Source organism: Carcharhinus amblyrhynchos, chromosome 21, assembly GCF_965287045.1.
Source record: "Carcharhinus amblyrhynchos chromosome 21, sCarAmb.v2.hapA, whole genome shotgun sequence".
Classification (NCBI taxonomy): Eukaryota; Metazoa; Chordata; class Chondrichthyes; order Carcharhiniformes; family Carcharhinidae; genus Carcharhinus; species Carcharhinus amblyrhynchos.
In genome coordinates, this window is record NC_137344.1 from 18,258,945 (window position 1) to 18,284,608 (window position 25,664).

At 43.1% G+C, this 25,664-nt stretch overlaps 1 protein-coding gene across 1 annotated transcript in view; it reads right to left on the reverse strand.

Annotated features, from left to right (window-relative positions):
- Nucleotides 1–6,185: 6,185 nt before the first annotated feature.
- The window catches only part of LOC145356667 (transmembrane channel-like protein 7), a 48,133-nt gene continuing 28,654 nt past the window's right edge, over nucleotides 6,186–25,664 (reverse strand). Inside the window, 7 exon segments of the mRNA XM_080209533.1 lie at nucleotides 6,186–8,545; nucleotides 8,547–8,690; nucleotides 10,783–10,861; nucleotides 15,937–16,092; nucleotides 17,594–17,724; nucleotides 22,139–22,322; nucleotides 25,019–25,116. Of these exon segments, the coding sequence (XP_080065659.1) occupies nucleotides 8,504–8,545; nucleotides 8,547–8,690; nucleotides 10,783–10,861; nucleotides 15,937–16,092; nucleotides 17,594–17,724; nucleotides 22,139–22,322; nucleotides 25,019–25,116 (834 nt within the window). The 3' untranslated portion in view covers nucleotides 6,186–8,503.

Sequence of the window (25,664 nt, forward strand, 5' to 3'; positions counted from 1 at the left end):
CAAAGTAAATTTACTCAACCAACACAATGTAGTTCATCCAACATGATGTGGATATGCCGGCGTTGGACTAGGGTAAACACAGTAAAAATTCTGACAACACCAGGTTTCAGTCCAACCGATTTATTTGATAGTAAATTCACTAGCTTTAATATTATTTGATAGTAAATAATTGACTAATTCACTAGCTTTAATATTATTTGATAGTAAATTCACTAGCTAAAGCTACAGCTAGTGAATAAATCGGTTGGACTGAAACCAGAATTTTTACTGTGTTCATCCAACACACAGGCGACGAGGATCAACGTAGCAGGTACAAAATATATCAGCTCAACATAAACTCACAGTGACAAAGTAACCTAGCTCAACCTTTTCTCATAAGAGGAAAGCACAGTGAAAGCACAACCTACACTCACGGAAAAAAAGTAATGCAGCTCAACCCACAGTCAGTGAGAGAGAGAGAGAGTAACGTTGTTCAGCCTAGACTCGCCATCGCCCGGAGAGACACAGTGAAGCAGCTCCACCTAGTCTCAGAGACATAAACTAACAGAAGTTCATCCTAAACTCACATAAACAAGGCTCACAGGTTAAGAAGGTTCAGAGAAGCAGGCATCAAACTCAAATTCTCACAATGTCCACAGTTACAGTAGCTCAACCTACGCTTGCTACTTGAGCAGCAGCAGAAATTGAACTCTATCTCATTAATAAAAGAAGGAATCCCGAACAGACGCTAAAATGTAGCAACTAAGGGAATTTCACAGTAACTTAATTGCAGCATTAATATAAGCCCCAGTTGTGACTAATAAATAAGCTTTATTTTACTTGAATCCAACTCCATGGACAACACTCACAGTTACCCGAATACAAAATAGATATTAACAGTACGAAGTGCAAGGCACACTGTCACTCTTAAAGGTGATGTGGAAATGCTGGCGTTGGACTGGGGTAAGCACAGTAAGAAGTCTCACAACACCAGGCTAAAGTCCAATGGTTTATTTGGCAGCACGAGCTTTCCGGATCTCAGGCTCCTTCTTCAGATGGGTGAGGACTGTGTTCACAAACAGGGCATATACCAACACAAACTCAATTTCCAAGATAATGGTTGGAATGCGAGTCATTACAGGTAATCAGGTCTTAAAGGTATGGACAATGTGAGTGGAGAGAGGGTTAGGCACAGGTTAAAGAGATGTGTATTGTCTCCAGCCAGGACAGTTAGTGAGATTTTGCAAGCCCAGGCAAGTCGTGGGGGTTACAGATAGTGTGACAAGAACCCAAGATCCTTGTTGAGGCTGTCCCCATGTGTGCGGAACTTGGCTATCAGTTTCTGTTCAGTGATTCTGTGTTATTGTGTGTCCTGAAGGCTGCCTTGGAGAACGCTTACTTGAACAGTCTTCCCAGACAGTCCTAACGGTGGCAGGCATTAGACAGAAACCTGATTCAGAAGGTTAACCCTAAATTCAGTCTCTCCGTATGATAGGTGACTCTGCACTTCTTATGATCTGAACTTGGAAGGAGTGAATTTTTCTCCTGGCTGGGATGGATTGGGTATTCACCTCAGCCCGATTGCCTACCCATCTGCAGCTCTTGGTTGCAGAAGAAAATTTGTTTTGTCCATTGTGGGTTTAAATAAAGTGTAATAAAAATCAGAGTAAATAATCACATGGTTCTCCTGATCAGACTTTCTTGTCCCACCTGCCAGGGGAATTGGAGCAGGCGGGGGGTGGACAATGAAAATATCCGTTGACCTCGGGCGGGATTTTACAGTTTAGGAACAAGTGAGGCTGTAAAACCCCACTGTCAATGGTTGAAGGGGTAATGTGGGGTTTGTTGGAAACACACCATTGATAGGAAGTTTGATTCTCAGTGGGAGAGTGACAGATCACAGGACGCATTTTAAACATACATCAGACTTGCAACATAATACACAACTCAGAATAAAATTAAATATACATCTGGTTCATTCACACTTTAAAGCAGCATAATATTAAATGTATCTCTGATTTACAACATGAAGCTGAATGTAGCATGATATCAATCTTATATAAGATTCACATCGATAAATTTAAAGTCCCATGTCATTAAATCTGCAACTGATTCACATGCACAATGTTAACCTGTTAAATATACCTTTGAACCTACCAGAGTTAGGCATGCAGCAGCTCCATAACTTTAAAAGTCTATCAGGTTCACAAGGTTAAACCATAGAACCACAGAAAAGATACAGCACAGAAGGAGACCATTTGGCCCATTTAGACCATGCCAACCCGAGGGCACCCAGCTATAGATTCTAATCCCACATTCCTGCACTTGGCCCACAGTCCTGTAACTTACAGCCCTTAAGCTGCAGATCCAGGTACTTTTTAAAAGAGTTTAGGGTCTCCACCACCAACTCAGGCAGCAAATTCCAGACACCCACCACCCTCTGCATAAAGAAATTCTTCCTCTTGTCCTCTCTATGCCTTCTGCCAATTATCTTGAATCAAAATCCCCGGTTCTAGAATTTTCCATCAAGGAAAACAATTTTATCCTGTCCACTCTGTCTCTTCCCTTCATAAATCTGTACACCTCTATCAAGTCCAAAGATGTGCAGGTTAGGTTGATTGACCATGTTAAATTGCCCCTTAGTGTCCCAGGTGTATGTTAGAGGGATTAGCAGGGTAAATATCTGGGGTTTTGGGAATAGGGCCTGAGCGGGATTGTTGTCGATTCAGACTTGATGGGCCAAATGGCCTCCTCCTGCACAGTAGAGTTTCTATGATTCAGCCCACAATCTTCTTTGTTCCAAGGAAGAAACAACAGGTTGATGTTTTAACTGCACAGATGCTCCACACTGCTCGATCCCAAAGCCCAGCATGGAGATTCCACTTTCCCAATCCCTTCCAGATACTATCTAGTCCCGGGTCCAGCAGATCCATATTTCTATCATGTAGCACTTTAAACCTGCTGTACAATAGTATGTCCATAAGCAGGTAATTGCATCAATGAATGTGCATCACACCTGGATTATTGCACAATGAAGAAAGTGAGGGCTTTTCAGATCAATGTTGTGAATAAAACAGAGAAAATGCTGGAAATACTCTCAGCAAGTCAGGCAGCATCTGTGGAGTGAAACAGAGTTAACATTTCAGGTCGAAAATCTTTCATCAGAACATTCATCAATAATATAACTGAGTAGAGTGAAGGTTTGAGGAAGTTTAGTGAATTGCTCCAGGGCTTTAGAATGATAAACTGTTCAACTTGAGTACAGTTTCCGAAACAATAACAGTTTGAAACCAACACTTGACAAAAATAAACATGAAGTGATGTTGCTAACCCAAAAGTGGATACCTATTAGTTCAATCCTTGCCTAGACTCTAGCAGGTTATGGTTTCAAGCCCTAAACTGAACACTTCATGGTGACTCAGTTGGTGTTCCTATTATTCAAATACTAATGTTCCTCTAATGTTGACCTCTTTTCTTGCACCACATTCCTGGGTCATAAGAGTTGACTGTATTTTGATGTAAATTTATATTTTGCCTTTCCAACTTAACTAACCCATTTTAATTCGTCAACCATTCTCCAGATTTGATCTCTTTTACTTATCTCACCACAGCTTCTTATAACTCTCGAAATTAGCTTCTGAAAAGTTACTCATCTGCTGTTCTCTGCCTAACCATTTTACAGCTGGTAGTTTTCTGGTCAATATGGCTTTCATTCTCCTCCCCTTGCTTTCATACTCTTCCTTCTAGACTTACCGCTGCTTCAGGAAAGCAGCCAGCATAATCAATGATCCCACGCACCCTGGACATTCTCTCTTCCACCTTCTTCTGTTGGAAGAAGATACAACAAATTCAAGAATAGCTTCTTCCCTGCTGCCATCAGATTTCTGAATGGCCCTACCTTATATTAAGCTGATCTTTCTTTACATTCTAGCTATGACTGTAACATTATATAAGAACATAAGAACATAAGAAATAGGAGCAGGAGTAGGCCACCTGGCCCTTCGAGCCTGCCCCGCCATTCAATAAGATCATGGCTGATCTGTCGTGGCTCAGTTCCACATTCCCGCCCTCTCCCCATAACCCTTAATCCCCTCGCTTATCAAAAACCCATCAACCCTCTTCTTAAAAATATTTAGCGAGGTAGCCTCCACCACTTCAACGGGCAGAGAATTCCAGAGATTCACCACCCTTTGAGTGAAGAAGTTCTTCCTCAACTCCGTTCTAAACCGCCCCCCTTTATCTTGAGGCTGTGCCCCCTAGTCCTACTGTCCTTTCTGAGTGGGAAGAGTCTCTCCACCTCTATCCTATCCATCCCATTCATCATCTTATACGTCTCAATGAGATCTCCCCTCATTCTTCTAAACCCTAACGAGTACAAGCCTAGTTTATTCAGCCTCTCCTCATAGCTCAACCCTCTCAACTCCGGCATCAGCCTAGTAAACCTCCTCTGCACTCCCTCCAAGGCCAAAATATCCTTGCGTAAGTACGGCGCCCAAAACTGCACACAGTACTCCAGCTGCGGCCTCACCAATGCCCTATACAGCCGCAGCAAGACTTCCCTACTTTTATATTCAATCCCCCTCGCTATGAAGGCCAGCATCCCATTCGCCTTCCTGACCACCTGCTGCACCTGCAGGCTGGGTTTTTGCGACTCATGCACAAGGACCCCGAGGTCCCTCTGCAACGCCGCCTGCTGCAGTTTTTCTCCACGTAAGTAATAATCCTTCCTACCATTATTCCTACCAAAGTGGACCACCTCGCACTTGCCAACATTAAATTCCATTTGCCAGTTCCTGGCCTATTCGCCCAGCCTATCTAGATCCTTCTGCAGACTCTCCACACCCTCCGCACAATTTGCCTTTCCACCAATCTTGGTGTCATCAGCAAATTTCGACACCATACACTCGGTTCCCTCCTCCAGATCATCTATATAAATGGTAAATAGCTGAGGCCCCAGCACCGACCCCTGGGGCACTCCACTAGTCACCAACCGCCAATCCGAATAGCACCCGTTGACCCCCACTCTCTGCCTCCTATTTGACAACCAGTCCTCTATCCACGCTAACACCCTACCCCCAACTCCATGTCCCCTGACCTTCTGCAATAACCTTTTGTGAGGTACCTTGTCAAACGCCTTCTGAAAATCAAGAAAGACCACATCCACCGGCTCTCCTCTATCCACCGCCCTAGACACATCCTCATCCTGCACCCTCTCCTTTCTTCTCCTCCATGTACTCTATGAATGGTATGTTTTGCCTGTACAGCGAACAAGAAACAATACTTTTCACTGTAGACGAATACATGTGACAATAATAAATCTAATTCATCTGTAATATTTTCTGGTACAAATGAAGGGCAATGTCTCTATGCAGATGTTGTGCTTGACTTGCTGAGTATTTCTATTTTTGGCCCACCAATTCCTTAGTTTTATTTGTATCTCTGGTGTTTTTTCCTCATTCTCTACTGTGAAGACGGATGATGGATTCCAGTCCTTCTGAGAGTTGGAAAAAACTGGGATTGTTTTCCTCTGAGAAAGGATCAAGCTGCCATTTAATCAGAGGCGTTCAAAATTGTTTTTGATAAACTGTTTGCAAAGAGGATCCAATGCTGGTATCTCCACATCATGGCTACCATCGACACCCAAACAGTCGGCTACAAGTGGAGAGGATCTCCAAGAAAAAGAGGGTCCATAACCAGAGGACAGATGTTTTGGATACTTGACAAGAAAAGCCAGAAGGAGACAAAAAAATTATTTTTACAGAGCAGGTTGGAATTCTCAGCTGGAAAAGATGCGGGAAATAATCAAAAATTTTTTTTGAAAGTAAACTTGATGGCTGGAATTTTACTGTCCTGCCTGCCATGGGAATCAGAGCAGGCGAGGGATGGATTATGGAAAGGTCTGCTGACCTTGGGTGAGATTTTATGGTTTTGGGACGAGAAAGGCCGTAAAATCCCACCCATCAAGGTACACTAGAAAGTTTGAAAATATGCAGAACTATGGGGAAAAACAGGGAAGTGGGTCTAATTAGGAAGCTTTTTTGTGAAGCTAGCACAGGGATGATGGGCTGATTGGCCTCCTTCCTTCCACACTATATGATTGTGTGGAGGTTAACTTTTATTTGATTGCTATTTTGGGACACAATAACAAACACTTGTGGATACGGAAATATAATAAGTTTTTTTTATTTTTATGACCAACTGTTTCAATTACATCAAACCTTTTATCCTGAAGTAACAAATTTTACAAAATTAACCAGAATGCATTATTTTACACAGATAATACATTTAAATTGCAAACTTGGAAAACATTTAACAATTGATGCTATCAGTATATATTTGCGCCATGCAAGTGCCAAGCAATGACCATTTATCAGAACAGAGAATTCAATCATCTCCTCTTGACATTCAATGACAGTCTTGTCACTGAATCCCCTCACCATCAATATCCTGTGGCTTACTGTTGATCAGAAACTGAACCGGACAAGTCATATGAATACTGTGGCTTCAAGAGTAGGTGAGAAGCTGGGAATTTTGTGATAAGGAACTCACATCATGACCCTCCAGTGCCTGTCTACCAACTACAAGTCAGGAGAGTGATGGAATGCTCTCCACTTGCCTGGATGAGCGCAGCTCCAACAACATTCAAGAAGCTCAACACCATTAGTATTTATGCTGATTGTGTGTCCTATTTTATCCAGAGAGACTGTAACCTAACTCAAGTAGTTACTTCAAACTGGTTTATTTAGGTACACTATATAAATGATGAGCTACTAGATAGATACATCTCTCTTGAGTGCAGACTAACCCATCTGCTCAACAGTCTCTAGTGTATGCCTGCTGATGTCACTGTTGTATCATGATCTACATCACTTATTACCATAACTATTCTATTAACCTAACCACACCAACCAGGCAAACCAGCCTGCTTGGTTGGCATCCCACATATGACCTTAAATATTCACTTTCTGCACTGCTGATGCACAGTGGCAGCAGTGTGTAGCATAGACGAGATGCACTGCAGCAACTCACCAAGGCTCCTTCAATGGTACCTTCCAAAATTGCAGCCCTTACCACCTAGGAGGCAAGGGCTGCAGTAACAAGGGAACACCATCACTGCAAGTTCCCCTGCAAGCCACGCACCATCCTGATTTCGGAATATATTGCCGTTCCTTCACAATTATTCGATCAAAATTCAGGAAATCTCTTTCAAACTGCACTGTGGGTATACCTACACCACATGGACTGCAGGGGTTTAAGAAGGTGGTTCACCATCACTATCACCTTCTCAAGGACAATTAAGGATGGGAAATAAATGCTTGCCTAGCCAGCACTGCCTGTGAAATAAATACAAAAAAAAATGCGGCATTGTTTACCCAAATGATAAATCATAGCCTGGCTTCATTTTGATCTAGGTGTGATATATATCTACACAGTATTTACAGGAAGATACCTTGACATTGGAGTTCTTCATAAATTGACAGTAATTTTAACATGTTTCGGTGCTGGGGGTTCTTTGGGTGTAAGGACACAGCCTATTAATAATGCTTAGGACCAACCCAAACTTGTTTAGAATGTCTGCAGGTTGACTCTCTGTGCACAACTAGAAACAATGTTCATGAGTTCTTAATGGCATCAGCTGTCTCTCCCCTTATAGGGTTTGCTGTAGAGTTTTTTGAAAGAAAACATTGTACAGAAAGGTCCATGGAAAATCTTATTCTTCCAGACTACTTGATACTTCACATCTGTTGGGCAGAGGTCACATATCAGTTACTGCAACTGGCCTGAACAATGAACTATCCTCTGAGCCAAGCTCTAAAACACTCCAGAAGTCCATATGCCAGTGCACACAAAATGGTTGGCTGGGGCTACTAAAGATATGCTTGCCTAATGTCTTAATACTAAAGATGATGTTAATTTAGCAACACTTTTACCTTGATTAAGAGACAAAAAATCCAGATTTGTGGTTTTACGCAAGATTGAAAGTCTTATTGTAGCTGGGGAAGAGGAACTATAACACAGCATGAACTTCAACCTTTAAATATTCATTTTCAGCTCTCTAAAATTGGACATCCAGACCACAGATTTTATCTTATCACGTAACTCATTCTGTGAGTATGCTAAATGCTACCTCCACTGACTATGAGTCTTCTGTTTTTTTTGTTGTTTGTGTGAGTCTTCAAGGGGCCAGAAAGAGATTCTGTGCCACATTTCATGGAATTGATTCATGTGCTGTTGACTGCAAGGCACTTAGCCTAAGAATATCATTTTGGATTTGTGAGTGCTTGCTCCACCTTCCTTAGATGGTATCAGACTTTGCAGCGTCAGGATTTATGACTGAGAAAATATTACACGTAAAAATGATCGCTAACTTCAAAGGAATGATATACAGAGAGAAAACATGCACAACCATGCAAATCTTTACACGATATCTCATTTCAACAAATATGGAAGGTTAAACAGCCAACAAATACTGCTGATTGCTTTCATGACTGGTGTAAGATAACGAAAAATATCTTCCCTTCCCTCAATTATGCGGCTTCTCTTGAAACAGGCAACTAACTGATTTTTCTCCTTGATAAAGTTCCATTGTTGAATGATTCAACTCCAACACCTTTGACCTTTTCAGAAGAACTGTCTTGAAGGGGAGCGTCGCTTGGATGCTAGGAATGTGTAGATAGTTTTTTCACCAAATATCGTTTATCCTTTCCTGCCTGGTAAAACAAACGGTTCACAGCTATTAAAATTTGGAATGAATGTAAAATGTTTTCTCTTACTAGATGCCTTGCCAGCATACTGTCACTGCCACCAAGGGTCTTGAGCAAACTACAGAGTATTAAGAGGGAGGGAAAAGCTACAAGCTGGTTATCTGTACAACAGAGCTGAAAAAATCACCACTGATTTCCTTAAAATATGTGATTTAAACCAATTTAGAATATTTTCATTCCATGCCAAGTATTTTAATAATTTGAAATGACAACTGTTGCAACAATCAGGTCACCTATGCAAAAGTTCAACTGCTTTATTTATCCGTATGAGAATGTATCTAATGATTGAAAGTAAGATTCCTCAATCTCTTGCTGTGAGAATGTTTAATACGTCCTTATTTCTTTGTGCAAAATCTGGTGGCCTTCACCCATCTCAAGGAGAGAACTAGTTTATTTAACATTAACACAAGTAAGTTTACATTAACACTGCAATGAATTTACTTTGAAAATCCCCTCGTCACTACACTTCGAGGCCTGTTCGGGTACACTGAGGAGAATTTAGCCTGGCCAATGCACCAATGTCTTTCGGACTGTGGGAGGAAACTGGGATACCCTGAGGAAACCCACACTGACAAGGGGAGAATGTGCAGACTCCAGACAGACAGAGACCCAAGCCAGGAATTGAACCCAGGCCCATGCACAGTGAGGCAGCAGTGCTAACCACTGTGCCACTGTCAAAAAAAAAATCACGGGATAAAATTGCTCAGGAATTATTTGATGGCGAATATTTATAGCTTGCAAACAGAATATCAACAAGCGAGGGAGAGATGGTCTCCAACTGAAATATCTGAAAAGCATGTTGGATAAATTCAGTCATTGGACTTGAATCTAAATTTAAGTGTAAGCTACAATGGAGATAATTATTTTTTCTGCACACTCCATTCTTCTTGGCTCATAGTACCCTTCCCTGGATAGTTTACTTATTATTTCCTTACACCCCACCACCTCAGCCCTCGGCAAATCTCTGCACTCCAGAAATTTGCAGCTAATCCTGTAAAGCATAAGGTTTTAGTTCAAGGACTTTATTTTTACTTGTATCATTTGAAACAATCTTTCTTTTCTTTTTAAATCCTCTCCAACCATACACTGCACCCTTTCTGATAAAGAATTAGACAGACAATCTGCTGCAAATCCTGTGCACAAACTCCTAATCATAGAATCCCTGCAATGCAGAAGGAGACCATTCAGCCCATCGAGCCTGCACCGACAATAATCCCAGCTAGGCCCTATTCCTGTAACCCCACATACTTACCCTGCTAATCCTTCTAATTTACACATCCTGGGGCACTAAGGGGCAATTTAGCATGGCCAATGCACCTAACCTGCACATCTTTGGACTAACATTGTTATAATAGTGTGGCCAGCAATAGGCACCATTTATGCTGTGTGGCTTGAAACCTAGCTTCAGACTCCATTCTGAAGGTAAAAATATGTTATATATCCTATTTAAAACAAAATCCCTTTTTAAGATTTACTTTCCCACAGCAAATTGAAATCAAATTTCAAATAACTCCATTATAAACATTTCCGTAGTGTCTTTTTAATGTTTAGCCACTTTCAATAATATTTTTCTAAATGTGAATCTTTTAATTTGTTAAATTTACATTGACAATGTATAGAATCATAGAATCTTACAGTGCAAAAGGAGGCCATTCAGTCCATCAAATCTGCATGGTCCACAATTCCACCCAGGCCCTATCCCCATAACTCCGTGCATTTACCCTAGCTGATCCCCCTGCCACTAATGGGCAGTTTAGCATGGCCAATCCATCTAACCCACACATCTTTGGACTGTGGGAGGAAGCCAGACCACCCAGAGAAAACTTATAGAGAATGTGCAAACTCCACACAGACAGTAACTCAACCTGGGAATTGAACACGGGTCCCTGATGTTGTGAGGCAGCCGTGCTAACCACTGTGCCACCGTGCTGCCCCAATGCAATAAAATGCAATGAAAGGGGAAAGTAAGCCTAAAAACTCCAAGTAACTGTGATGTATCAAGTTTAATCTTGTATCATTGGTGAGATAAAAGGCTTACCAGGATCAAATGCCGTTTCAGTTGAGTAATAGTACTTCTGTTAGTTTGAACAAGTGACACCAAAGTTGTCAGCATCATACTGCAGACAAGAGAAAAAATGTATTAAAATATTTATGCAAAATATATACTTTTTACTTCAAATATCTAAGAAAATGGGAGACTCTCAAAAGTATACTTTCAGATGTATCAGCAAAGATTTCTAAGCTTTGATCTCATTGAATTTCAATACATTATTCATACAATATTCATGAAGATAATGGCATTTGCAAGCATACATTCTACCTCCTAACGACGATGATTTAACACATGGGCCATATATGTGATGCTAATATTCTTATCAATTCATGTTTGCATCTTTCAATTGAAAATTTAAGTAATGGTGAAGCTTAAATGACAGATTTTTGAAAGTAAGAAATGCATGCTATCACTCCTTAATAATTCTAACAGACACCGAGGAGCAGTGAGTGAAATAGCTTATTTTATTTGTAAAAGCCTTAAAAAGTTACACTCCAAGGTTTGCCAGAATTAGAAAGCAAACTAGATGTGCCCTAGTTTTGTTTCATCTAGCAATTTATATGTTCTTTTAGTTATCTGCCATGCAAACGTTCTATCCCCCACTCATTTAAAACTGGAGGTAACAATTTATTGAAAATAAGAGTCCTGTACACAAAAAATCAATCCTTAGTTCCTGTGTTATGCAGCAACTGCAAATTCAATGTTTCCTTGTTGGCTGCCATTCAAAACTGATATAGTTAAAACAGAACAGGCAAACAATTGGATAAAATACAGTTTATATTGTGGGAAGATACTGAATGTACCGGGTGTCACAATGACTTTTAAAACCAAGCTATAAATGCGCAGTAACCCACCCCTACTGCAGACACAAGCGGCAGACACAAATTGCTGACATAAATTGCAGAGTTGGGTATGGCCAATCAGAAAGTTGCAATTCAGTGTTGTTGAACAAATGGGGGACAAAGAAGGCGTGTTACCAAAATGTATGTGTATGTACACCTTAACCCTTTGGTGCTCTCTCTCACTCTCTCACCTTTTGGAATGTAGCCATTTTTTGTGAGACAAAAAATTTGATCCAAACTTACTCTCGGACATCATCTCTTATTGGAAATATGAAACCCCACATATGTTGTCTCAAGTTGGTTTGAGACTGTCCAAACTCTTTCTAGGTACCCTCAATCTTTTGATATTTACTTTAAAAAGTATTTCCTGCTTTTAGGGAATCATGTTCATCCTGGAAAGAGTGCAACACAGATTCACCAGAATCTTATAGGATTTGATAGATAGGTTCTTATTTGGTTGGGGGCTCAAAGGTTATGGGGAAAAGACTGGGGAATGGAGTTGAGAAACATATCAACCATGATTGAATGGCGTAGTAGACTTGATGGGCTGAATGGCCTAGTTGTATTCCTATATCTTATGTTCTGATGTCTTATGGTCTTTATTTTGAGCAGAGCTGGCATAAACAGGGCCAGGATTCACTGGAATATAGGTATCAAGAGGTGATTTGATTAAGCTTTTTGAGGATTTTGAAAATAAATTATAAATTGGATTCGGAAGGAACTTTTTACCCTGCTGAGAGATTCTAAGACAAAGGAGCATAACTTTAAATTCCAAGTCAACCCATTTAGGAGAGAACTTAGGAAACACTTTGTCCTGCAAGAAATAGCAAATGCACACTGTATCCCTGATTTGGTTGGAATCAGAGCTTACAGAAAACTAGACTGCACTATTTCATGGCATCACCTCATTCCAATAGCATTTTATTGGAACGTGACAGTCATGTGGTCCCTCCTGCATCATAAAGAAAGAAAGTATTTCATTTATATAGGGTTTTCCAGAACTTCCAGATGCTCCAAAGCACATCACAGCCTGTTTTTGAAGTGTAGTCATTGATATAATGTAGGATATGGGGCAAATAATTTGTAAAGCAAATGGCCTACAAACAGCAAAATTATAATTCTGTTTTTGTGACATTGATTGAGGGATATAACAGTGTTCAAGACACTGGGGAAAAATGGCACCGGGGGTCTTTTACACCTACTTGAGGGCAGATGAGTCGTCAGTTTAACAACTCATCTGACAGACCACACCTCTGATGGTGGCCAGCATTGTGAATTATACTGTAAATGGCAGAACCATTAGGTACATTAACGTACAGATGGATCTGGGCGTGCAGATCCACAGTTCCCTAAAAGTGGCCATGCAAGTGGCCAAAGTGATTAAGAAAACATACGGCATGCTTGCCTTTATCAGCTGGGAATTGAGTATGAATTAGCAAATCATGTTGCAGCATAGAAAAACTTGGTTAGGCCGCATTTAGAGTATTGCATGAAATTCTGGTCACCATACTACAGAAGGATGTGGAAGCTTTGGAGAGAGTGCAAAGAAGGTTCACCAGGATGTTGTCTGGTCTCAAGTGCCTTGGCCTATAGGAAAAGTTGAATAAACTAAGATTGGAGACCTAATACTGGTTTACAAAATTATGAGAAGCACAGACCGGGTGGATAGTCAGAGGCATTTTCCCAGGGTGGAAGTGTCAATTACAAGGGGGCACAGGTTCAAGGTGAGGGGCGGGGGGGAGAGGGGGGGGGAGTTTATGGGAGATGTGTGGGGGAAGTTTTTCACGCAGAGAGTGGTGGGTACCTGGAATGCGCTACCAGAGGAGGTGGTGAAATCGGGCAGCACTTAAGAGGCATCTGGATGGGTACATGAATAGGGAAGCAATAGAGAGAGACGGACTGAGTGAGGGCAGTTTTTTATTTAGTTTAATTAGGGCATCATTATTGGCATGAGGTTGGAGAGCCATAGGGCCGGTTCCTGTGCTGTACTTTTCTTTGTTCCCTTTGTTCTGTCCCTCAGTACTGTACTCGAGTGTTAGCCTAGGTTGTGGTGTTCAAATCCTGGAGGAGGACTTAAAGATACTCTGAAACTCAGGGGCAGGACTGCTATCAACTGAGCTGCAGCTTAGGATCTATGTTTTCACTTTTTTTTACATAAGCACATGAACATGTAAGATTTTTTTAAACATATATTGTGATTGAATTAAAATTAAATTGTACAACAGGTTAGGTAAATTGTATGTTGCTGTCAAAAGGTGAGAGTATATTGTAATGTGGCGCGGATCGACACAAATGGATATGATCCGGTGGCCATTACAGAGACGTGGCTGCAGGGTGACAGGGACTGGGAGCTGAATGTACAGGGCTATCAAGTGTTGTGAGGATGAGAAAGGGGACCTAGTGGTAGGGGATGGGGATATGGCTAAGGTATTGAATAACTTCTTTGTTTCTGTCTTCACGGAGGAGGACGTGAATAATTTGCCGGGTGTTAGCGACGGAAAGGTGGTAGGACTGGAGGGTCTTAATGACATTACTGTTACTAGAGAGGCGGTGCTCGACAGACTGGAGGGGCTGATTGTGGACAAGTCCCCAGGACCGGATGGAATGCATCCGAGGGTTCTGAAAGAAATGGCGGAGGTGATAGTGGATGCCTTGGTGGTTATTTTCCAGACGTCGCTGGATTCTGGGGAAGTGCCGGATGATTGGAAAACGGCTAATGTTACGCCGTTGTTTAAGAAGGGTGCCAGGCAAAAGGCGGGGAATTATAGGCCGGTTAGTTTAACGTCTGTGGCAGGTAAAATGTTAGAATCTGTCATTAAGGAGGAAATTGCGAGGCATCTTGAAGGGAATTGCTTGATAGAGCAGACGCAGCACTGTTTCATTAAAGGGAAGTCGTGTCTGACAAATTTACTGGAGTTCTATGAGGATGTGTCTAGGGCAGTGGATAGAGGAGAGCCGGTGGATGTGGTCTTTCTAGATTTTCAGAAGGCGCTTGACAAAGTACCTCACAAGAGGTTATTGCAGAAGGTCGAGGGACATGGAGTTGGGGGTAGGGTGTTAGCGTGGATAGAGGATTGGTTGTCAAATAGGAGGCAGAGAGTGGGGGTCAACGGGTGCTATTCGGATTGGCGGATGGTGACTAGTGGAGTGCCCCAGGGGTCGGTGCTGGGGCCTCAGCTTTTTGCCATTTATATAGATGATCTGGAGGAGGGAACCGAGTGTAGGGTGTCGAAATTTGCTGATGACACCAAGATTGGGGGAACAGCAAATTGTGCGGAGGGTGTGGAGAGTCTGCAGAAGGATCTAGATAGGCTGGGCGAATGGGCCAGGAAATGGCAAATGGAATTTAATGTTGGCAAGTGTGAGGTGGTCCACTTTGGTAGGAATAATGGTAGGAAGGATTATTACTTACGTGGCGAAAAACTGCAGCAGGCGACGGTGCAGAGGGACTTCGGGATCCTTGTGCATGAGTCGCAAAAACCCAGCTTGCAGGTGCAGCAGGTGGTCAGGAAGGCGAATGGGATGCTGGCCTTCATAGCGAGGGGGATTGAATATAAAAGTAGGGAGGTCTTGCTGCAGCTGTATAGGGCATTGGTGAGGCCGCAGCTGGAGTACTGTGTGCAGTTTTGGGCGCCGCACCTGCGCAAAGATATTTTGGCCTTGGAGGGAGTGCAGAGGAGGTTTACTAGGCTGATACTGGAGTTGAGGGGGTTGATCTATGAGGAGAGGCTGAATAAACTAGGCTTGTACTCGTTAGAGTTTAGAAGAATGAGGGGAGATCTCATTGAGACATATAAGATGATGAATGGGATGGATAGGATAGAGGTGGAGAGACTCTTCCCGCTCAGAAAGGACAGTAGGACTAGGGGGCACAGCCTCAAGATAAAGGGGGGCACGGTTTAGAACGGAGTTGAGGAGGAACTTCTTCACTCAAAGGGCGGTGAATCTCTGGAATTCTCTGCCCGTTGAAGTGGTGGAGGCTGCCTCGCTAAATATTTTTAAGACGCGGGTTGATGGGTTTTTGATAAGAGAGGGGATTAAGGGTTATGGGGAGAGGGCCGGAAAGTGGAACTGAGCCACGACAGATCAGCCATAATCTTATTGAATGGCGGGGCAGGCTCGAAGGGCTAGATGGCTACTCCTGCTCCTATTTCTTATGTTCTTATGTTTTCTTATGTTCTTATGTGACAAAGCTCCATTAGACCATTCACTTTTCTATTTGTGATTTAAAACGTCAAATTATAACCCTTCTTCCTTAATCATAACTTTTCCTGTATTAATCTGTTGTTCTTCTTACCATAAAACTATGATCAGTAATAGGACAAAGGGCTCTGATGTAATGTGCTTCAGAAAGATCCGTGCTTCTGGTGGAAACGTTGACACCACTTTTGGAATAATTTCCCAGGCTGTTTCATACTGTCGAAATGGGCCACATGGCAATGATGGGTGGGCTCTGAGGGAGAATCAGGAGTTACAGTCAGTCTTTGCAGTGATACTAACCAGCTCCTAGATCTGTATAAGTGCTGTCAAAATCAATAGTGCATGTGAGAACATCAGCCACAAATGAGATACACATGGAGAGATCAGGTGAAGAAAACATTCAGTTCAGCCAACACTTAGTCCCGATTCATGATTGAAAAGCCTCCTAACACTCAAACATTTGGGCTTGTATATGAGGCTAGAATCCCAACAGAGCAGAAGGAGGCCATTCAGCCTATCTGACTCTCTGACAGGGTATCTTACTGAGGCCCACCACCTCACCTTACCCCTGTAGCCCCACACATTTATTTATCATGATTCATCCATCTCACTTACACAACTTGGGACACCAATGGGCAACTTAGCATGGCCAATCCACCTAACCTATGGACTGTGGGAGGAAACTGGAGCCCACGTAAACACGGGGAGAACGTGCAAACGCCACACCGAAAGTGACCCAAGGCCTGAATTGAACTCGAGTCCCTGGTGCTGTGAGACAGCAGTGCTAACCAGTGTGTCATTGTGCCACCACACAGATTATGCAAAAGGGAATGACTAACAAGCATGTGAGAGGCTATGCCTCAGCTGAAAGAAGGTTAAAAGAGGATGGGATCATGGGGTCAGGATGGATGTTAGGGAGAATATTGAAGCATGTTTATTCACTGTGAGATTTGGATCAGCCACCATGTTGTTTTATCATTGGCCTGGATTTTGTGGACAGCAGGACTTTGAAGAAAGCTGCCCACAGATATCCAGTGATTCTCGTGGTGTGATTTTTCCCTTGTCCACTGGCAGTTTAAATTTGGTGTTAAGTAGAGAGAATGTCTTGACATGAAACAGCAGTGATGCCAGCAAGCAGGAAGACAGCCAAACATATTAACTCTTAAGTTTTGCACTTGAGTTCTGCCTCTCAGCCAGTGCTATTTTGTGAATGGGTGTTTGGTTTGATTGCTGACACAAATATTGTGAAGCCCAATTAAGATGAGAAATAACTTGATTTGCTGAAAATGTGCCTGCTTTTTATTTAAAGCTTAGAAGCCAATCCCTCCTATGCCTGTGACCAGGGAGTGATCACACATTATGGCCTTAGGCTGGCCAAAACATCCTTCTCAATCCACCTCCAAGCCTGAGAATTGTGTTGCATTACTGTACCAAGGCAAATAATTTATCCTGGTATCTAAAATCAAACCTTTCACAAATCATTGGGGTGAATTTTCCCATTCTAACCACCACAGGATTTGTAGTGGGTGTGGGGTGGACCACAGAAAGGTCTGTTGACCTCGGGCGGGATTTTCCGGTTTCAGGGTGAGCGCGGATGGAAAATCCTACCCATTGAGTCACTCCAGCACAGAGGGAGGCCATTCAGTCTCTCTGCACAGAATTCCAATTCATCACATTCCCACCTTCCCTGATTCCTTCTTCCACAAACAATAAAGGGACATGTAAACTGTTCCCACTTTTCCAGAGATACTTACATAGCTACATTGACAACGATGGGAACGATTGCTACCACCAGTCCAAACAGCAGTATCAAGTGAAAGAAAATCTTCGAGCTCGATGGTCGAAACAATCTTTTTCCAGGGCGACAGTAGTTGTACAAAGAATGCTGCAGACCAAATCAAGGTGAGAACTCATTACATCTGAACACAGGCTGAATTATTGTCCCCCACCATAAAAAGAATAATTTTAAAAAACTAATATACATCTGAGCTTATAAAAAAATGCACAACTATGTATTGAATATCCTACATTTTAGGTAACAGCTGTTTATCATTACTCAACATTTGGAGAGGTTTGACATGATCAGGAATAGTCAGCATGGATTTGTCAAGGGCAGGTCGTGCCTTACAAGCCTAGTTGAGTTCTTCGATAATGTGACTGAACACATTGACGAAGGAAGTGCCGTGGACGTAGTGTACATGGACTTCAGCAAGGCGTTTGATAAGGTACCCCATGCAAGACTTCTTGAGAAGGTGAGAGGCCATGGGATCCAAGGGCCTTTGGCCTTGTGGATCCAGAACTGGCTTGCCTGCAGAAGGCAGAGAGTGGTTGTGGATGGGGCTTTTTCTGAATGGAGGTCAGTCACCAGCGGAGTGCCTCAAGGATCTGTTCTGGGACCCTTGTTGTTTGTCATTTTCATAAATGACCTGGATGAGGAAGTGGAGGGATGGGTAAGTAAGTTCGCTGATGACACGAAGGTTGGTCGTGTTGTGGATGGTCTGGAAGGATGGCAAAAGTTGCAGCAGGACATAGATAGGATGCAGGACTGGGCGGAGAAGTGGCAGATGGACTTCAATGCAGATAAATGTGTAGTCGTCCATTTTGGCAGAACCAACGGGATGAACGAGTACACTATCAAGGGCAGAAGTCTGAGTAGTGTTGAAGAGCAGAAGGATCTTGGGGTCCGGGTCCACAGGACTCTTAAATCGGCCTCGCAGGTGGAGGAGGTGGTCAAGAAGGCGTATGGTGTACTGGCCTTCATTAATCGAGGGATTGAGTTTAGGAGTCGGGAGGTAATGCTGCAACTTTATAAGACCCTTGTCAGGCCTCATTTAGAGTATTGTGCGCAGTTCTGGTCGCCTCACTATAGGAAAGATGTAGAAGCTATTGAGAGGGTACAGAGGAGATTTACAAGGATGTTGCCTGGACTGGGAGGCATGCCTTATGAAGTTAGGCTGAGGGAGCTGGGACTCTTTTCCCTGGAGAGACGAAGGTTGAGAGGCGACCTGATAGAAGTTTACAAAATGTTGAGAGGAATAGATAGGGTGGACTCTCAGAGGCTATTTCCCCAGGTTGAAATGGTTGCTACGAGAGGACACAGATTTAAGGTGCGGGGAGGGAGGTTCAGAAGTGATGTTAGGGGTAGGTTTTTCACTCAGAGGGTGGTGAGTGAATGGAATCGGCTGCCGTCAGTGGTGGTGGAGGCGAACTCGCTGGGGTCTTTTAAAAGACTTCTGGATGAGTATATGGGGTTTAATGAGATTGAGGGTTATAGATAGGTCTGTAGGTTGGTAGGTGTTGATGTGATCGGCACAACTCGTGGGCCGAAGGGCCTGTTTGTGCTGTAGTGTTCTATGTTCTATGTTCTATGTTCTAACTCCAGAGAACAGGAGTTTCCAATGGTGGGTTCTGACCCCCAAAGGAGTCAAGATTTAGGGGTCACAGTCTTCGAAGGAGCAATGGCGGCCATGGAGCACGGACTGATTTTGACACTTGCGAGGCCCCCTTAAATGTTTGGCCTAGAACATCCTCGAAGAGGCAAGCACCAAGTGGAATGCCATCCTGTGACAACTTACCTTCGCTTGAAACCGAAAGCCCCTAACTCGCCCGACCTTCCTGATTCAGGCCGGGTGAGAATGAAACAGTGAAGCAGATCGGGGCTCCAGTAGCGAAGTGTGAAAGGAACGGAGTGAAGGAGGCCTCTTTTTATAAGTACTCGCTGCCATAAAGGAGGCGAGTTTAAAGGGACCGTTGAAGGAGAGAAGGTAAATTTCAAAAGGTAATTGAATGGAATGTGGGATGAACAATTGTCGTGTAAATCCAGATGCAGGAACTTCCAAGAAGGGTTCCCCAGCGCATCTTTGGGATTATCCCACCGCCCCCCCCCCGCCCAACAAATTCCTTCAGGGAAGCCAGAAAATAATATTCCAAATATGTTCTTTTTCTGCAGGAGGGTATATCTTAACCCTCAGTTTTCTGCTTGCTGCTATTATCGCAGCTAATTTGTGAAAAGATTGTTATCCACTGTCTTTCAGGACAAACCCTCCCAGCAGTTTTAAATTGCACCCCCTCCATCAACACATTCCCTCTTCCCCTTTCCCCTGCCCTGATTTTCTTCTGGGATGATACAAAATCAGGCATTAAAACAGGGTCACATTGGGGGAAATGAACATTTGGGAAGCATTGCCCTGGAGATTTTCTGGTTATTATCACATTGTGAAATTTTGTTCCTAACAAATTGGCTGCAACAATTCGACAGTCACAATGCTTTAAATTCAAGTATTTAATTTGGCTGCAGTTATTAAAGTGCTTTAAGACATTTTTGGACATCCTGAAGTTGTGAAAGGTGCTATAGAAATGCAGGTGTTTTTTAAATTTTATTTCCCTGTCAACGCTAAGCATTAATAGAAAGGTTGGATGTTGATAGTCCTGTTACCTCTGGTGCTTGGAGTTACAAAGAACAAAACAGCACAGGAATTGGCCCTTCAGCTGATCAAGCCTCCGCTGATTCCTAATCCTTATTTAGATCCACTGCCTATTGCCCATACGCGATTACAAAGAACAAAGAAGAATACAGCACAGGAACAAGCTCTAAACATGCCTTTGATCCAATTTGAATGACTTCAATTAGCAGTGGGGATCCTGGAAATACATGCCTCAGCATTGTGACTTGAAATTTCAGCCTCTACGCTTGGAAATGTCAAGGTGATGGGTTTGATTGGGGGTCAAGTCATTGTGAGATTTTTAAAATATTTTTGTTGCTTACAGAAACATATCCACACTCTCAAGTCCATACCACCTGTATGTGAAAAGTTAGCAAGGAGGCAACACAGTGCTGTGTTCTGACCTGCAAAGATTTAAGTACCAATTTTCATAGAATCCTTACAGTGGAGAAGGAAACCATTCAGCTCATCAAGTCTACATTGGCTCTCTAACAGAGCACCTTACCCAGGCCCACCACCTGCCCTATACTGTAACCCCATGCAAGAAAATATTCAGTCAATAAATCACGAGAGAGGCAATAGTCTAGTGGTTTTATCACTAGACTATTCATCCAGGAAACTCAGCTAATGTTCTCAGGACCTGGGTTCGATTCCTGCCACGGCAGATGGTGGAATTTGAATTCAATTTAAAATATCTGGAATTAAGAATCTACTGATGACAATGAAACCATAGCCAATTGTCGGAAAAACCCAATTGGTTCATTAATATCCTTTAGGCAAGAAAATCTGCCATCCTTACCTGGTCTGGCCTACATCTCACTCCAGAGCCACAGCAATTGGGACGGGCAATAAATGCTGGCCAGCTAAGGTTGCCCAATTAATTAAAAAAAATAAAAATTCCACGAGTTAATTGTCATTCAACCTGCTGGGATTGGGAAGTAGTCTTAACGTTGTGGAGCTATCTTTATTGCTCATTCTTTCCCCATCTTTCGGGTCAAACCAAGTAAACTAACTTAAATTACGTACGGACAAAGAAAAAGGGGGCTGCTTCCCAAAAGGAGGGGGAGCGGCCCAAACAGAAACAAAAGGTACAAAGGAAACTTAAGACACGTCAAATCAAGATGTGATTATCGGGGTCTATAAGGCACCTCAGCCCCTACGGTGCCCAACGGGCACGGAAGGCCTCGACAGTGCCCGCGGACACCGTCATTCCTTCCTGTTGCCTTTTCCTGGGTCCTCCAAACGAGTGGCCAGGTACCTGCCTCTTCCAGGTGGAGGGCTGATTTGAATGGGCTAATTGGGGCTCAGAGATAAATGTCTGCAAGCCTGACCTGATTGTGTCTGTAAGTGAACTTTTTTTTATGAGTATGGCCTCTTTACAAATTTGAAGAGCAAGGATCTTTCAGCCATATTTCCATTCATTACAATTACCAGAGAACCAGGTTAGAATCACAGAATCCCTACAGTGCAGGGGGAGGCCATTCAGCCCATCGAGCCTGCACCAACAGCAATCCCATCCAGGCCCTATCCCTGTAACCCCATCTATTTACCCTGTTAGTTCCCCTGACACTAAGTGGCAATTGAGCATGGCCAATGCACCTAACCCACACATCTTTGGACTATGGGAGGAAACCAGTAAGTCCGAAGGAAACCCGCACAGACACGGGGAGAACATGCAAACTCCACCCAGACAGTGACCCAAGCCAGGAATTGAACCCAGGTCCCTGGCACTGTGAGGCAGCAGTACTAACCACTGTGCCATGATTCACAGACAGAAGATAGATTTGAGCTCCAGTAATACACTGTCATCCACCAGAAGCAAAATTGTAGAAATCATATTTATTTTCTCTATCTTACCTTTTTCATGTAGAAAGTGAAGAAATATTTGATGATGTTTAGAAATGGTAGTAACGGAGAGTAAAACATCCCAATCCAGACAATAGTTTGCCCGTGAACAATTTCCAAAACGTTCTCTGGGACCAAGAATTGCTGCTTCTGCAGCATTTTAGTTAACTTGATGGGACCATGTTCTGCCACAAATCTACACAATGGATAAGTGTTTGAGTACATTCATCGATTGCTTCACTATAAAGAAATGTTGCCACTGTATTTAAGTATAGGCAGATAATGGAACTCGCAATGCAATACACCTGAAAAGACTTGTGTCTGAAATTGCAGATGGAATATACTAAATACATCAGAGATTATTCAAAGACATATAGAATTTTTTCAAATCATTTAAAACATTATCCATAATGCTGCTCGTGGAATGCTTGGAATTAATCTGCACTATTTAATGCAATATCTGGAATCATTGAATATCATATTACACAAAGAGGTCTTTCAGCCCATCATGTCTGCATCAGTGTTATTCTGCTAGCTTCCTAGACTATTTAATATTATTTTTAAAGTTACAATATTATTCCCATACTGTAGAACCACAGAAGAGGGGGGACACGCTTTGGTGTGAGCGTTTCACAGACACAGCTTTATATTTGAAACTCCAGCTGCCAACAGTGGGATCTGATTTTTGCGAGGAAGGAATGGGAAATGTGACTAGTGCACTTTAGGTGCAATCCGGAGAAGCTATAAAATTCGTGAAGTTCTTTGGAAAGATGGAGTTCCCTTTTCGATAGGTCCAGGAATGCATTTGGATAACGACAGGAAGTTGCAGCCCCTGCCACAATATCAGTCACAGGCATCTGACTTTAACCCAAGGGCAGTAAGAAGTCTCACAACGCCAGGTTAACACCAGGTCAGTATCTGACAAAGGGGCAAAGCCCCGAAAGCTAGTGGTGTTTGCTATCAGTTAAACCTGTTGGACTTCAGCCTAGTGTTGTGAGGCTTCTTATTGTGTTTACCCCAGTCCAACTCTGGCATCTCCACATCATTTAACCCAAGGGAACAGGGGGGTGACGCAGCTGGACTAGGAAGGGCAAACTTCTTTCCCCTGCTACTCAGGCACCTGGGTGGCAGGAAGCAGAGTGTGCCAGAGAAGAAAGCACTGGGTATTGTGCCAAAGAAGACACAAAATAGGTACGGGCACCTTGGCACCATCGAGACCAGTGAACGTGACCAAGTGAGGCCATAGGGAAGGAATCAGGTCAGGAGGTGGAGGCAGCACTGTGTGCACTGGGGAGGACGAGGACAATTAGATTTTACCCTGAAGTGAGGGTGTATTGACCTCGGAGGTCATATCCCAACGTGACTGGAAACTAATGCAGAAGATGGCTGAGGTTAAGCCAAGTATCAGTAAGGAGATATGTGCCATGTTACAACAACATCTTGAAGCACAGTCTGTCGATCTTCATGTCTTGCCAGTGGCTCTGAAGGTTACAATGGCTCTGAACTTTTATGCATCGGACTGTTTTCAGAGCACAGAAGGGGAACATGGAATATGTGGATATTCACAGTCAGCTGTACAGAGCTCCAGCTAGACAGTCATTGAGGTCCTAAGCTTCCACTTAGCTGATCTGGGCCCTTAAACTGTACAAACACAGTGAAGTAATGTTAATCTGATACATAGAGCAGCCAGGCAGAAATCTCTGTAACGGAACACAGCAGGTGATGGAACATATCCCTGTACTGTAGCCATGGCCATCTGTATTCTCCGACAGCACTATCTGCTGCGGTGCTTTCTGTCCATGTCCCCTTTGTGGCTGTGGGAGGGTTGCACCAGCCAATTGGATTTAAAATGTCGATCCTCCTCCGCACCTCCACCAGAACCTGGAGATCCTAATTATCATTCCGGAACACTGAAACTCCCACTTCTTCCGTGTGACAATCTGGCCATACAAATTTAAAGCCAGAAGGGCCATATGGTGTGCAGCTTACAAAGTCCTCAATCACATTTGTCTGCTTTAATGCACAAACCATCTTCTTCATCATATCAGTGAGTACTGCTGAGGATGGGGGGAGAGGAAATGGCTCCATACAAATGCATGGTGCCATGGATTTTGTTGCTGTCTCTCCTAGATGGCATCCTGTGCTCCTAACCACTAACTACCCTGCTAGCGTACTCCGTCTGAGTCACACCTTCCTGCTCTGATAGTGTGCAGCTGAGGCGGATTTGATCAAAGGTCGTTGGGTTGGCGCATCCTGAAAAAAAATGGGTGGCGAGAGGGCAGGTGGGTGCCAGGGGACTGTGGCAATGGTTGTGTGTATTAGACATCTCTGGAGGCATAATATATCCTGCATTAACCCAGAATATTGTGAGTAAACACTGATGCCAAGATGGTGCCATCTCCATGGCTGTGTCGTGTGACACCTCTCCATAATTTCGATGGTTTAGCATTCTCCTTCATTACAATGTGAATAGGCAGTAACAATGACTACTTTTGCCTATGGAAATCCCAGGACGGGCCATTTATCTCAAGGTCAGCAATTGGTAGGATGACATTTAAAGAGTATGCACCCACCTGACTACTCAGTGACATCTCCTCCAAGGCACAGTTACAACAGCCTCGTTTACAAAAGGGCCTCCAAACCAGCCCACTGCTTAAACCCAACCAACTCATCCAAACCGCTGGGTCTTTTTCCACCTCTACACCATTTCAAAAGCTTGCTGGCCTGACTCCTATTATCCCCTGCAACCAAAATCAGAGTTTCCGGGGCACCTTTACCCGAGTCTGATTTGTGAAGCCAGGAATTTTCCCTACTCTGCCCTCCAAAGTGAAAATTCAGGCCTTAATTTTCCCAGCTCTTGTGCACATCGAAATATCTTCTTTAATTGCTTACTTTCTTGGAAGTTCCACACAAAATGTGACACCGATGCAAGATAGAAAGTCGAACAACATCAGTTTGTACATTTCTTGTCCAATCTTTGTCTCCCAACACTGGAGGACGAAGCAGAAATAATATCAGTAAACATGTAAGCAGCAGCGTGAGATGTGCCGCTGAGAAACTTTACAATGAGGGGATGCTTTACTTAAATTGGAGATATCCGAATCATTCATCCAACGTTCTGAAAGTTCCCTGGTTTGCAAACAATAGGTCCAGCAAAACCTGGGACATTACCTGGCAACAAAATACTAACCTAAGCAGCAAAATGTTGATCAGGATATGGCGTACGAAATGTTAAAACTGAAATCACATAAGTTTGGCTCATTATTTTGGCTCACTGAGAACAATTTTGCTTTGTACAATGGCATCCAACAATTCAAATCACAACCGGAATTCTCTGACCTGGCCCACGGCTGGGATTCTCCAGTCCTGCTGCAGTGAATGGAGTTTTAGCTGAGCGACAAGTCTTCCGTTCTCACTGACAGTGGCAGCATGGGGGCGGGGGGCGAAGGAGGTCAGAGAATCCTGGCCCATGTCTCTGAGAAAGGTATCTGTTCACCCAAAATAGGATTGTTCCAGAGGGATTAGTGGGCCAACTAGC